At 37.9% G+C, this 15,664-nt stretch overlaps 1 protein-coding gene across 1 annotated transcript in view; it reads left to right on the top strand.

Moving 5' to 3' along the window:
• Positions 1–13,302, top strand: part of LOC309417490 (cadherin-19-like) — a gene marked incomplete at its 5' end in the record, with an annotated part of 41,983 nt that extends 28,681 nt beyond the window's left edge. The window contains 3 exons of the mRNA XM_082014998.1: positions 6,940–7,057; positions 9,037–9,288; positions 12,421–13,302. Of these exons, the coding sequence (XP_081871124.1) occupies positions 6,940–7,057; positions 9,037–9,288; positions 12,421–12,911 (861 nt within the window). The 3' untranslated portion in view covers positions 12,912–13,302. The remainder of the gene's footprint in view (positions 1–6,939; positions 7,058–9,036; positions 9,289–12,420) is intronic.
• Positions 13,303–15,664: the final 2,362 nt, after the last annotated feature.

Below are 15,664 nucleotides of genomic sequence, written 5' to 3'. Positions count from 1 at the left end.
TCTGAGTTCCTATAATTTGGGGATCATGTATGAAGTGACTTTGATGTTGCAGATTGCTTGGTAATTTTTATTAGATCCAAAGAATTTACTATGTTTGCAGAGCACTTTGAGTTAGAGATAAGTTTCAGTGAAAGTTAAGAGTATTCACTTGATATTACTTCTCTACAAAATGAAATGTTGACAGAAGGAAAAAGGGGAAATCTTTAACCAAATTCTAGGGGTATATGATTAATATTAAAAATGAGAAGCTTGCTGAAACAGATCCTTTCTAATAATGATGTAAAATGATTTTTGACAGCAGAGAAGTGAAAGTGATGGGTTAGTAAGCCAATGTTTATTATTTTACCTTGCTATGTTCTTTTCTTTTCGTTATTTACAAAAAGTATCTGAACAGTAGTCAAAAGAAAATAAGAAGTTAAAAGGAAAAAAAGCAATAAGGGCATCCCTTAGAGTATAAAAACGTGGTGAAGCTGTGTAAGCACTGTATATTCTAGCAGATCCTCACTCTAAGCTACCCCTGCAGATGCACTGAGTGTAACTTGTGACATTTTGAAACAGTGGGTACAGTGGTCCATGGACAATTCCTTTCTCTGTTTTAGGCAGCAGCCTAAATTACTTCATAGCAGAATGGAATAAGTAGGAAGAGTTTATCAGCATAGACAAACATAAAAATGCACCTAAGTGTCATCTTATGAGCTTTATAATTATAAATATAAAATATAATATTCCTTTGCTGAGATGTACACAATTTTTTTTATAGCTGAGCAGAAATATCTTACGGTAGACCCAGAGAGATCAGATTGATATTGTGCCAATCTGTTTTTCAAAAAAGAAATAGCAGTAACCAAAAGGAGAACCTTAGTCTTGAGGTAGAATGTCTACCTGGAAAATGCAGGTGACTATAGTAATGAATGTTTAATCTTTTACCTGCACTAAACTCTGATGGTCATCAAACATTATTAAGCAATGAGAAAAATCATACTACTTATAAGACCTTTGACAATTTGAACAATATCAGCTCTGTGTTCCTAAAACAGGTGGGATGATCAGATCTCTTACATCCTATACAACACAGCAGAGCTCCTACTGAAGGACATTGGGTGGAAAACAAGACAAAAGAAACTAAAGTAGAAAGGGAGAGGTGGCAAATCCGTTCCTACTTCCTTCCATCTGTCTAATGGGAATGGTAAGACTATAGTTGAGTATGGAAGCACACACAAAGGACTCCAAATCATACACTCAGAGTACTCTAGCATCAAAATCAATGGTACTGATGGTTGTTCAGATTGACAGTTATGCCTTAAGCTGAACTTTGTAGAGAGAAAGCCCTTAGAAGCAAAGGACTGTAACAGAGAAGCTTTCTTCTTCCTTCTGGACATCTCCAATTCCAATTCAGTGAGACTACTCGGGGTTGAGGAAATAAATTTTCAATGAATTTTCATCAAGACTACCAGGCAGTCAACTACTTCATATTCCATAACTTGTTATTTGCAAGACAAACAACACTCAGCTACACATTCAGTCTGGAATGGTTGACAGAAATTCCCTGCTATACAGAATAATTAATCAATGAGAGATCAGACCTGTTACAAATATCTTAAATTTCCCCACTGATGCTGTTTATTATTTGAAAGTGCCCACTAATCAGACGGATGGGGAAGTTGACTATAGCAGGCTGCATCTTTTTGTGACATTTGATCAATGGAGCCCTTGTTGTCCCAGCAGTGATGTCACTCTGTTTGGAAAGAAACAATAAATGAGGCCACCCATCATGACCTGAAATCAGTTTTTCAAGAAAAGTTTAGTGAATTAATCTCAGTTTTAGAGAAATGCACATTTTCAAATGGACTGCTGTGTTATTAAAGGTTCTAGATTAATGAGACTTGAAACAAGAAGTTTCACAGCAATTAAATTTCAGCCTAATCAATACAACAAATGTTATAACCTTGCAGAAGCAACACATCATTCACTCTGTTTCCTTTGTTTACCTGCTGAACTATAAAGTTCTTTTAAATCTTGACTCACAAGCAATAAGTGCAGTTTTTCAGTCTGTGATGTGTTTCCCTGGTGAAATAATAGAATCTCCTAGGCTAGATGTACAAAAGCCCAGGAAACCAGAAAAAAAGAAACAATTTCCTTCTCTCGGAGTGATTTTTCCTTTAGAGTCAGCAAAATCAGAGCTGCCTATTTCTCTCTGAATATTTTATAGACTCATCTGGGTTTTGCTGAAACTTAGTGGAAGTGATAGAGTAGGAAATAAACTATAATGGTTTGCCCTGTCCTTATGTTCCAAATATTCCCTAGCTTCTAAGGTGAATCCTCAAAGGCATATGACTATGCCTAGAATAACCATGAGAGTCTTAGGTTTGTGGAGAAGAACACAGTACAGATCAAAACAAGGGAAGATGTTTGTGGGGTTTTTTTTCAGCTTAGAAACATGCTCCTCAGAATTATATTGATAGGATCAGATAGAGAAAAAATTTACACATGCAAATACATTCTGTATGTAAACTAACAGAAGTTAATAATGCAATAGCAAAACAATATCTAATTCACAACTGCAATAATTTTATGATATTCAGACATGATAAACTCCTAAAAATACACTTTCCAAAGACACTGCTAATACCTGGTTAAATCATTATTAATCAGAATGAAAACTGGAAGTACAAAATCCACATCTATAAAGCTTTTTTTTCTTGGTAAGTAGGTAGGAAATTCTTCTCTACCAAGTGACTAAAGGCTGGATATTTTCTTCAAGAAGGAAGTCTTAAAGGTGCAGGAGCAGGCAGTATCAACGTGCAGTAAGACGAGTTGACAAGGAATGCAACCGACCTGGCTGAATAGGGAGCTTTTGTTGGGACTCAGGGGAAAAAAGGAGAGTTTATCACCTTTGGAAGAAGGGGCAGGCAACTCAAGAAGAGTACAAGGATCTCGATAGGTCATGCAGACAGAAAATTAGAAAGGCAAAGCACAACTAGAACTTAATCCGGCCACTGTCATAAGTGATTAAAAAAAAATGCTTTTACAAATATATTAACAACCAAAAGAGAGCCAAGGAGAATCTCCATCCCTTAGATGATATGGGGGGGAACATTGTTACTAAGAATGAGGAAAAGGCTGAGGTACTTAATGCCTTCTTTTTTGGCTCAGTCTTTAATAACCAGACCAGGTATCCGCAGGGTATTCAACTCCCTGAGCTGGAAGATGGGCATGGAGAACACAATAACCCACCCATAATCCAGCAGGAAGGAGTTAAGGACATGTTAAACCACCGGGACACCCACAAGTCTATGGGGCCTGATGGGATCCACCCCAGAGTGCTGAGGGAGCTGGTGGAGGAGCTTGCCAAGCTACTCTCCATCATTTATCAGCAGTCCTGGTTAACAGGGAAGGTCCCAGACAACTGGAGGTTTGCCAATGTGATGCCCATCTGCAGGAAAGGCTGGAAGGAGGATCCCAGGAACTACAGGCCTGTCAGCCTGACCTCTGTACCGGGGAAGATTATGGAGAGGTTCATCTTGAGAGCGCTCACAGGGCATGTGCAGGACAACCAAGGGATCAGGCCCAGCCAGCATGGGTTCATGAAAGGCAGGTCCGGCTTGACTAACTTGATCTCCTTCTATGACCAGGTGACCCACCTAGTGGATGAGGGAAAGGCTGTGGATGTTGTCTACCTGGACTTCAGTAAAGCCTTTGACAGCGTCTCCCACAGCATTCGCCTGGAGAAACTGGCAGCTTGTGGCTTAGACAGGTGTACTCTTCACTGGGTAAAAACTGTCTGGACAGACAAGCCCAGAGAGTTGTGATGAATGGAATTAAACACATTCGGCTGCTGGCCACAAACGGTGTTCCCCAGGGCTCAGTTTTGGGGCCGGTCTTGTTTAACATCTTTATCGATGATCTGAGGGGATTGGGTGCTCCCTCGGGAAGTTTGCAGATGACACCAAGTTGGGTGGGAGTGTTGATCTGCTGGAGGGTAGGAGGGCTCTACAAAGGGATTGGGACAGGCTGGATCAATGGGCTGAGGCTAGCTGTATGAGGTTGAAAAGGGCCAAGTGCCAGGTCCTACACTTGGGTCACAACAACCCCATGCAACACTACGGGCTTGGGGAGGAGTGGCTGTAAAATTGCCTGGAGAAAAGGACCTGGGGGTGCTGGGTGACAGCCGGCTGAACATGAGCCACCAGTGTGCCCAGGTGGCCAAGAAGGCCAACAGCGTCCTGGCCTGTATCAGAAATAGTGTGGCCAGCAGGAGTAGGGAAGTGATTGTGCCCCTGTACTCAGCACTGGTGAGGCCGCACCTCGAATACTTTGTTCAGTTTTGGGCCCCTCACTACAAGAAGGACATTGAGGTGCTGGAGCGTGTCCAGGAAGCTGGTGAGGGATCTGGAGCACAAGTGTTATGAGGAGCAGCTGAGGGAACTGGGGTTGTTCAGTCTGGAGAAGAGAAGGCTGAGGGGAGACCTCATCGCTCTCTACAACTACCTGAAAGGGGGTTGTGGTGAGGTGGGTGTTGGTCTCTTCTCCCAAGTAACTAGTGATAGGATGAGAGGAAATGGCCTCAAGTTACACCAGGGGAGGTTTAGACTAGATACCAGGAAGAATGACTTTACTGAGAGATTGGTCAAGCACTGGAACAGGCTGCCCAGGGAGGTGGTGGGGTGACCATCACTGGAAGTGTTCAAAAAACATGTAGACATAGCACTCGTAAGGTTCAAAAAGGCCACGTGCAGGGTGCGGTACCTGGGCTGGGGCAAGCCCCTGTATCAATACAGGGGCTGTGGGATGAAGGGATTGAGAACAGCCCTGACGAGAAGGACTTGGAGGTTCTGGTGGGTGAAAAGCTGGATGTGATCCAACCGTGTGCACTTGCAGCCCAGAAGGCCAACTGTATCCTGGGCTGCATCTAAAGAAGCATGGTCAGCAGGTCAAGGGAGGTGATTCTGCTGCTCTACTCTGCTTTGGTGAGACCCAACCTGGAGTCCTGCATCCAGCCCTGGAGCCCTGAGCACAAGAAAGACATGGACCTGTTGGAGAGGGTCCAGAGAAGAGCCACAGAAATGATCAGAGGTCAGACTGAGAGAGTTGGGGTTGTTCAGCCTGGAGATGAGAAAGCTCTGGGGAGACCTTATTGCAGCTACCCAGTACTTAAAGGGGGATTATAAGAAAGGCGGGGACAGACTTTTTCGCAGGGCCTGTTGTGATAGGACAAATGGTAATGGTTTTAAACCAAAGGGTAGATTCAGACTAGATATAAGGAAGAAATTTTTCACACTGAGGGTGGTGAAACACCGGCACAGGTTGCCCAGAGAGGTGGTAGATGCTCCGTCCCTGGAACCATTCCAGATCAGGTTGGACGGCTCTCTGAGGAACTTGATCTAGTTGATGATGTCCCTTCTCATTGCAGCATGGTTGTATTAGATGACCTTCAAAGGTTCCTTCCAACCCAAAGATTCTATGATTCTATGATTTATTTTCAGGTAATATTAGGGATCAGTCATTGTTCTTCACTGATTTCTTGACCTGCATGCCTAGACATGTATTTGCATCACCCTATTTATTTTGTTTGCTCTGAGGAAAGGGAAAAAATTTCCTCGAGAAGCTTCATCCTTTGTACATGGTCACCAGGTATACCACTAAACACTCATTCATTAATGACAAGAAAAAAATCTCAAGGGTCTTCATTATTCCATAGGGTGAATATATAGGTTTGAAATAAATTTCACATATAAAAAGGGCAGAGTGCTAGGAATACAAAGCTTCTGGGGTATGAGCCACATTTTGCACTCTGCTGTGACTATTTCATCAAACTTAGCTTGCTTGAAAAGAGAGAGAATGTATGCTGTAGTCTTAGATCTTTGCTGAAAAAGGGTTTAATCGGGAAAGAGTTTTCAAAGGCACAGATGGAAAGCTGTAGTCACTTCCATTGACTTACTGGTTTGCTTTCAAAACACTGTTTGTAGTATTCAGGTGTTTTCTTGTTTGGGGAAAGTTGAGGATTCAAGTCTCTTGGGTACAAATATGTACAAGGCATGAGATGACTGATAAAATAGAACTCAAGTTCAAACCGGATACTATCTTTTCTGAAAGTTTATGGGCTTGCATCAGATTGCCTTCTTCCTGATCAGCAAGGGTACTCACTTACTAATATATACTGATGCTCAGGTCATCAAATATTTATTGATAAAAGTAACAAATATAAGCTACTTTTAAGCAGAAATATTGCTAATTATGTTAACTATACTGTAGTGGTTTATTTACAGAGATGAAAGATATTATTTTGAATGATGAATGTTATTTTTTATTTTATCTTGCAATGACTATCTAGTATGACATATTTGGAAATGAAAGCTCTTTTGCTTTCTTGAGAAAAAGCAGACAAGAATCATAATCAATCTATTATAATATCCAGAACCAACAATTCAGCATCTGAACTTGCCACTATATCTCACTATCTCACTTAGTGGAGCTACAATATATCAGTTGAATGATGTCAATGTGTTTGTGGGCTGGAAGAAAATGGGTTTTGTATGCAGGGATTTGTTTAAATGTAGAATGCTATACTTTTCACCTTGAAAAAATAAAAGGATGAAACACTATATATAGTTACTGTTTTCATTTATGGAAACTTCATTTACCGCTGGTCTTTTGATCCAGAAAATCTTTTACACTTTCTCAAGATTTTAATGCCTTCTCACTTTAATGTTCCCTCAAAATAATGAAAAATCAAAGCAGAGTATTTGCAGAATATGAGTCTCAATAAGCCTGTTTGGTTACAGAAGGTGTATATTTGTCAATGCATAATGTACTTCATGCGTATTCACAGATCACATTTCTAGCATCAACAGCTTAACATACCTGCTATGTCCTTTTATTGTTTTAAATGATAAGTAAATACTTTTATTCTTAAACAATTCTCTTTATCTGTGTTTCCAGCTAATTCAAAGCATCAGTGCAGTGGATCATGATGACTCAGCAGAACGTCACCATTTTTACTTCTCATTGGCTCAGGAGGCCACAAACAACTCACATTTTATTGTCAAAGATAATCAAGGTAGTGTCATTCATGTAGCTCTTTAAGACCTTCCTAATGAAAGAGGCATGCTTCTAGTGGTCCTCACATCACTAATTTTATAAAATTTCCACTTAAATAGAAATTGTTGTTATAAGATATGACCATGTCATGAGGTGCATTTCAAGAGAATAATTCAATAATACCAGTTTATTTTCCTTTTTCAGACGAGTAACATAAACAGCAAAAGACATTTTTATTTCAAGGAAAGATAAAATGCTGAGATGAAAAATACACTGGTATTCCTTAAAATTTATTTTCTTAATGTATGATATAGTAAGAAATACTAACTTTCTTGTTAAAATTACCTATTTGTCTAAGAAACAATGTCACTTCAGAAATAGAAGATTGCTGTTAACATGTCTGTTACTTCATCACTTCAAACAAGACCAAAATTATAAACACAAATAAATGGAATGCAATCTTATTTCCTAATACACTTTAAACTGCATATGCTGATTACTGATGACATCATACAAATGTCTTCTATATGTATTTTAATGTTATTCAGAACTTTGAGCTAGTCTGCTGAGACTACAAAGAGGAGCTTCTTCAGACTCAGATAAAATACACATTGTTCTTACTGAGTTTGCTTATTATTTGAATGTTCTGGCTAGGTGAATGAAACAATGGAAATAAGTTTTGGAAAGTTCAGACTATGTTTGCTAAACTTGCTGTTCAGCAAGTTACTTCTCTCAATATCTCCAAAGTTAAAGTCAATGTATGAATATCTATTTCAATTCCCAGCTTCATTAACCTCTCAGTGCCAAGGAGAGATAACTTGTTATATTAAGGTAAATTTGTGTACAAGACATGAGTCTTTCCCACCTTTATTCATTCTGCAGAAAGCCCAAGCAAAGCCACACACAAGGCAATACGTCCAGTTCCTTTTGGTGGCTACTGATGGGGAAAAAATATCTTTTAAAATATGGTATGATCAGCCCTTAATCTCTCCCTTTCTGCTGCATTTCATAGAAATGGCTGGGTGAATAGTCCTAGGCAAAAGCAAAAGTGACTCAACAGATCTGGAACATTTTATCTCGAAGCTACTTTCCAAATTGTGACAAGAACCTATAAGAACTTAAATGAGAGGGAGTTAACTTCAGTAGGCTGTTTGTATAGATGTATTATAGAGATAATGGTAGAAACACACTTTTTTTTTTCCTACGTATATATTTGCGCATACACAGTAATTTACCCCGCCATGATAAAGAATTATGACATGTAAATATTCACAAATTTTTCTTCTTTCCATTATATATAAATCTAGAAAGGGTTAATTTGTTTTGCAGCAAGCTAAGTTTCAGATTTGAATTAGTTGATACGCAGCAGGAGCTGAACTTAAGCTGCTTACTGGTTATATACAGAACTGATTTCTAAATACTAATAGTTAAATACAAAGGAAGGCGAGAGCCTCTACCCACTTTTCGCTGATAGTAGGAGCTCAGCTAGCTCCAGTGTTTGAGTCAGGGAAAGAAATAAAGGACTATTTTAATGGACTTTTTCTTGCTTTCTCTTCATTCCCTTGCCACCTGCTTTCTCTGTGTGCTGCCAGACACATTTTGAAGCGTTTTGATTGGTAAACTGTCTATATTTCATCTGTGAACTGCTGGATTGCTAGCAGCTGGTTACATGGAACCATTTTAAGAACCAATTAATTAGTCTGAGCAGGTGTCAGGTATTCAACACGTTGGGATTTTTTTAGCTCTGAACATTAAAAACAGAGCTCCTAGGTCAAATGTTATTATTACCCCTGGAATACATATGTCAAAATAAATGCAATTTATTCATTAACACAAAAACCCCACCACATATCAGTGCCTGGTTTTACTTTTGTAACTTCCTTAATATGTTGCTTTGCACAGTACCATTGTTTTTAAATAAGTCAGATGCTAGTGGAGTTTTATTGTTGTTGTTAAAAAGTGATAAACGTGCATCATGCATAATAATTTATCTTCTAGATAACACAGCTGGAATTTTCACGGCAAAAAGTGGCTTCAGGAGGCAAGAGCAGTTTTCTTTCTACTTGCCAATCTTAATTCTGGATAATGGAACCCCACCACTGACAAGCACAAATACTCTCACCATCACTGTCTGTGACTGTGACACCGAAGTTAACATCTTCTACTGTCGATACGGAGCTTTCATGTATTCCCTGGGGCTCAGCACAGAAGCTTTAGTTGCTGTTTTGGCTTGCATACTAATACTCCTAGGTAAGTATGAGTATGAGAAATGACTTTGTTTCCTTTTACAGTGGGCTTGGTTAAGTGACAAAGATGTTCCCTTGACTGGAAGACTGGAAGTACTGTGCTGTTGTGAAAAATTGTAATAAGGCAAATGTTTCATTTCTTTTCTGTTTCCTTAACTATAGTATCCCCCTCCCCTCCAATTTTCAGTAAAATTTGAATTCTAACACAATGTCCTAAAAGTTGGCTCTAGTTGAGTCATGGTTCTACTTACTCCCCTGGCATTGATAGTAATAAAAATTTGGGAGTCCAAAGTCTGTATTGAGCCCAGGCAAAGCTGAAGACAACATTACACAAAGAAATTGGCTAGTATAAGAATACATTAAAAGGAGCAGTACCCTACTCATTCAGCCTTACATATGCCAGATGTAGAGCTAAGATGAATAAAAAATAATAGAAAAAGAGAATCTGATACTCAGAAAGCAATTCCAGAAACAAACAGGGAGTTTGTCAATTAATAAGGTCGTATCTCCAGACAGCCTTTTCTCCAAGTGTTGGACATGTCTTTTTTCCTCTCAGGAGGCACCAAACTAACCCCTATTACATTTGGGAGCTCGTGGATGTGAAAAGTGGGTTTGAGAGTATTTTAAGTGCACAGGAGTTGTGCTTGTACCTCTGCAAAGGGTCATGCACAGCTGGCAAGTGACCTCCAAAATCAGACCAACCACTCGAGGCTGGTTGTTCCTGCACAGCATGTGGCTATGGCTGCTGCAAGACATACTGGAGTGACAGCACTCGGGGATGGTGAAGCATGCAGCTATCGCCGCTACAATGCATTTGCCTTTTTTCAGCAAAAGCATATTCCTGCAGCGTTCAATGAGTGATTTGATGACACTGACACATTATAATAGCAGACACACTGCACTAATCATTCCCTAAAGGTTAAATAACCATCCTGAAACTCTGTACCTCTCTTAGTGAAGCTAAGGTATGGTAGCTTCTGAGGCCAGGAAAGAAAGACAAGTGATAGAGATGGGTAGGTTTGCTTTCCAAGGCAAAATGGTTGACCTTAGAACTTGGTCACTGATGGTGGTCATGGGCTTCAAGACCAAATTCAAGCTGATGCCAATAAAGCAACAGGGGGAAATTTCCAAATCCTTGTTGCCTGTGTAATAATATGGCATATCCATATTATACCATATAGCAGTATATGTCATAAAATGCCATATTCAAAAATACCACAAAACAATCAATGGATTATGTTAATAAAAACATATTTTCACTAATGAAACTACAAACAACCAACTCCAAAGTAAGAAAATGAAGATAGAATCAGGATTTCACTAAGCAGTGTGATATTAAATCATCATTATAAATAGTGAAAACCTAGCATAATTTTTTTTTTCAATAAAATTCTAAAAAAAAAAGGAAAAATATAATCAGAATCAAAACAGGAAAATCACAGCATAATATCTAGCTACACAAATATAACATCCAGCAAGAAAAAAGTAATCATAACAGAAATTACATTGCCTTAAGAAACAAAAACTTTCAGTGAAAATTATTCTCTCAATGTATTTGTTAATGAGAGCAAATACAATAGTAATATTTTTAAACTCCTATATCACTGAAATGCACACAATTTTAAGTAAACCTTTTTTTTTGCCATATGAAAGATATCTGGGTAAAGAACATTCTCTTTTCTATCCTCATTATCCAATATGACCTCTACTTCTACTAGTCTATAAATATCAGCATACAACACAGCATATCATCATTAACTATAAGAAAGCTGAGACTTGAAAATGAAGGCTCGGAGCTCTACTCTGATGCTGTGTTTTGATCTGCCATAGCAGCAATAGAGGACAAGAAAGACAAGTCCAATAAAGCTAATGGAATTATTTTGACTTTGCAACAGTGAGAAAAGAAATTTAACAAGTTAAAAATCACCCATATTCTGTATTCTGTCCACAAGTTTATAACTTATCTTCTTTAGCATAAGGGATAGAAACTGACTGTAATTATTTCCTGTTTGGCCTTTGATTTCCTGACTGAATGTCTTGGTGAGAACTCACTTGTATCTGAAACCTGAAATTTAATTTTTTTCCATTTTCTAGTATCACCATGTGTACCATTACAAGAGTTCACCATGCAAAGGGTTTGGAGAGTCAAAACTATCTGGGTTTTGTAAATATATAATAACATTGTAGAAATTCTTTTTTCGAATACTTTTAAGTTTTGTGTTGGTATCTCCCAATCAAATGAAAGAGCATACAGTAAATATGTGGAAATAAAGAACTACTTTAGATCCCTCATATCCCTAAGTGAGGGAAAATCCTGTCATTGTTGGTAGTTGTATCATGTTATGTCCTGAGTATAAAATTACAGTTCACAAACTACTTATTAAATAGAACTGCAGTAAGATTTATTTAAAAACTGTAATCATTAATCTCTGTGAAAGTCATAGACTATTTCAAAGGGACCATTCAGCTAAGATTGAAATGGGGTAGGATTAAAAAAGAATGCTTTAAAACAAAATTTTAAAAAGCTTTCATATATGAGAGAAAAAAGATGCTCTGATTCATAGGCCATGGTAAGTACTGCTACAACATCATGCAAAATTTAGTGATAGTCTTCAAATTGCCAAACCAGCATAACAGAAATAATTGAACCACAACCTGCATAGTCTATGGAATTTAATGATTCAACCGTCTGAGGATGATATCTTGCTCATTGCCTCATTATTTCATTTGATCTTCCTGGGGCTTTGATCTGACAGAGTGTGAGGGATTAAGAATTTAAATTCTGAATGTGAAATTGATATATTATGTGATAAAACAAAGCAGTTTCAAAAAGCATAACCTGTGTTTCCATCAGTTTCAAACTCCCATCTACCAACATAATTGCTCCATTCTTTCACCTATTTTATAAGTCCCTTCGTAGCTATTTTCCCACTGTATACTATGCTCGTCTCAAAACCATAAAATCCATAAAAATTACAACTCTATAAAGTTGTTAAGATAGCCTCACTTTGCAATTGCGTTGATACTAAGAAACGTTACCATTTTTTAAAGTCTTTCCAAGCACATTCAAATTTTCTGTTTCTGTTTCTTTGTTTTCTTTTTTTTTTTTTCTTTTTTCTTCTTTTCTTGTGTTCAGTGTTCTTTTTGGCAATTGTAGCCATAAGGCAGCAGAGAAAGAAGTCTCCCTTTTCAGAGAAAATTGAAGAATTCAGAGAAAATATTGTCAGGTATGATGATGAAGGAGGTGGAGAGGAGGACACAGAAGCCTTTGATATTTCAGCACTGAGGACCCGCACTGTCATGAGAACGCACAAACCTCGGAAGAAGGTCACCACAGAAATCCACAGCCTCTACAGACAGTCTCTGCAGGTTGGCCCTGACAGCACAGTCTTCAGGCAATTCATTTCAGAAAAGCTTGAAGAAGCAAATATAGATCCTAGCGCTCCTCCATATGATTCACTTCAGACCTATGCGTTTGAGGGGAACGGCTCTTTGGCAGGATCCCTCAGCTCTTTAGGTTCAAACACATCAGATGCGGATCAGAGTTATGACTACCTTACAGACTGGGGACCTCACTTTAAACAGCTTGCAGGCATGTATACTTCCCACAGAAGTGCAGGAGATTAGGTACTCTTTGGTTTCTTGTTTTATTTTCCTAAATCTCAGCAACCACAACCAACTGGATTTTTAAAAAGGACATCATCCCACATTTAAGCATGAAAAATAAAAGCCCAAGTTTGTTGTTTGGTTTTTGTTTTTTTTTTTTCTGGAAAGTCTTGGATGTGGAGATCTTTTGAAAAATCACACCAGACGTGTCATGAGGTGAGGGGATGGAGGCTCCTGTTTGAAAATCTGGTGGCTATTTAGGTACCCAAATGCAAATTGTGCTGCTTTGGATACCTAGGCCCCTTTCTGGATACTGGAAACCTGGGTCCTGCAAGTACAAAAGGAGGAGTAGAAGCCATAAATGGATATTGTAAATATTCTGTCATCCATAAGCTTTAAACTGTTTCCAAAGTTAAGACAGACTTTTGCTGTTGCAGTTGAATATATTAATTAACCAAAGTTAAACACGCATATTTGTATAATGCTTCATTATATGAATATACTTGTGTAAAAAAGTAGACCCTAGATATTCCAGTACATTTGTCAGAAGCGCTCATGGAATAACCTATTTATTATTCTTAGGATGATAAAACTGAAACAAATGTCTTTTTCTACCAGTGTAAAAATAAAGACCAGTTACAACATCAGCAAGTATTTGTTGCCATTTTAGCTTTTAATGGAGCTATTGCAAAATGTATAAACCAATACTTAATTTAGCAAATAAGACAGAAAAAAAGAAATCAGCTCAAGTTAGAATCAATATTAAACGTAAATACTGCAATCGACCACATTATATATTACTGTACTTAGAACAAAATGCTATCTAAATACAGGCATTTTTCCTTTTATTAAGAGTTTAAAGGATGACTGATTTACCAGCACAGATTTATTTTTTTATTATGGAATACAAAATTATCTGCAGTAGTCAGTTTTATTATAACAATATTAAGAATCTTTAAAATGCTAAGCTGTTGGTTATAAAACTTTATGTGTAACATTAGATAATAAGATAATAAAATGCTTTAATGTTAATCCACTTCTGAAAATGATCCTGAATTATTCTGCAAGACTGAAGTCAGACCTCAAAATTAATTTCCCACTATATTTTTTACAAACATTACATACAAATATAAAATTGTCTCAGGATTTTTTTTTTAATTTTTCTTATGGCACCACCCGGCAGCAATTTTGGATCTGAGGGCCATCAGATATGTTCAAAATAGTCTGTCTGGAAAAAACAACCTGCTTGGTTTTTTATTCACCTCTCTTCCATCAGGTACTTATTTTACAGAAATTACATAATATAATCAACCAATACATTTCCACATCAAAAAGCTGTTACCAGGATGAAAAAAATTATGCAACATGTTTCTCCCCCTCTTTTTTTTTTTTTTTTTTGTAAGATTTTAGGAAATTGCTACTGAATTACAGAGAGCAAGGCAAAACTTAAGCAAAGGGAAGAAGAAACAAACAAACAAAAAACCAAAACAGACATGTAACATAAAAGCTCTGCAATGATTGCTACAGTTGCTGTTCACTGAAGAAAACCAAGGCAATATAGGTTTAGTGGAAAGGTGCCAGTGCAGAGTTTAAATTCCTGTAAGCTAAAAATAAAACATGTGGAGGAGTTTGAAAATGAGGAGACATTTCCAATGTGAGGTCTGGTAAGGGCGGAAACATTATTCATGATATTCATAGCTGGAAAAATACAGGGGGGGGCCATCTGACCAGATGCATATGAAGCAGCATCTGCTTCACAAGGAAAAACTGGTCCTCACCAGTCATCATAGGATGCCAGTATGAATGAACAGCTACAAAACAGCTCTAAAAGATGCACAAGTAAAAGCATTGTATTAATGAATCTAACATTTGTGTTCAATACCTCTCAGAGTGACAAAATAACTTTTATTTGAAATAATATTGTTCATATTAGTAATTTGCTCCATGGAGAGGAATAGAGAAAGAGAGAACAACTATACATGCACTGCGTGTTGGAGATAGTGAAAAGTACATTTTTAGGAATAGGTCTATAGATTTATGTGAGTTATACCCTAAACAAATCCTTATTCCACAGATGGTGTCAGTAGCATTAATAGAATTCCTCATGCTTTCAGACTGTATTTAGTAGAAAACGGATTAAGTGTCTGATCCTTTCTCAATCCAGAGATTTTGTCCATTTATGTGAGGAAATAACCTTGAACACTCAACCATATTTGCACTTATAATTTCCTCTTTTTACTACAAGGAACTTTAACAAAAAATAATTTCTGTAACCAGTTCATACCATTGTCATATAATTTTTGTAACCAATGTGTGCCATTGTCAGTAACTTCTATATGAAACAGAATAATGGCCTACAATGGATCTTAAATGATAGAATCACAGAATCATTAAGGTTGGAAAAGACCTTTAAGATCATCAAGTCCAACCACCAACCCAACACCATCATGCCCACTAAACCGTGTCCTAAAGAGACACGTCTAAGCCTTTTTTGAACACTTCCAGAGATGGTGACTCCACCACCTCCCTGGGCAGCCTGTTCCAATGTTTGACCACTCTCTCAGGAAAGAAATTCTTCCTAATATCCAATCTAAACCTCCCCTGCCACAACTTGAGGCCATTTCCTCTCATCCTATCGCTGGTTACTTGGGAGAAGAGACCAACTCCCACCTCACCACAACCCCCTTTCAGGTAATTGTAGAGAGCGATAAGGTCTCCCCTCAGCCTCCTCTTCTCCAGACTGAACAACCCCAGTTCTCTCAGCTGTTCCTCAT

This window comes from Phaethon aethereus, assembly GCF_964289735.1.
Source record: "Phaethon aethereus genome assembly, chromosome: 2".
Lineage (NCBI taxonomy): Eukaryota > Metazoa > Chordata > Aves > Phaethontiformes > Phaethontidae > Phaethon > Phaethon aethereus.
Note: the sequence above shows the minus strand (reverse complement) of the source record. Positions and strands in the feature narration are given on the sequence as shown.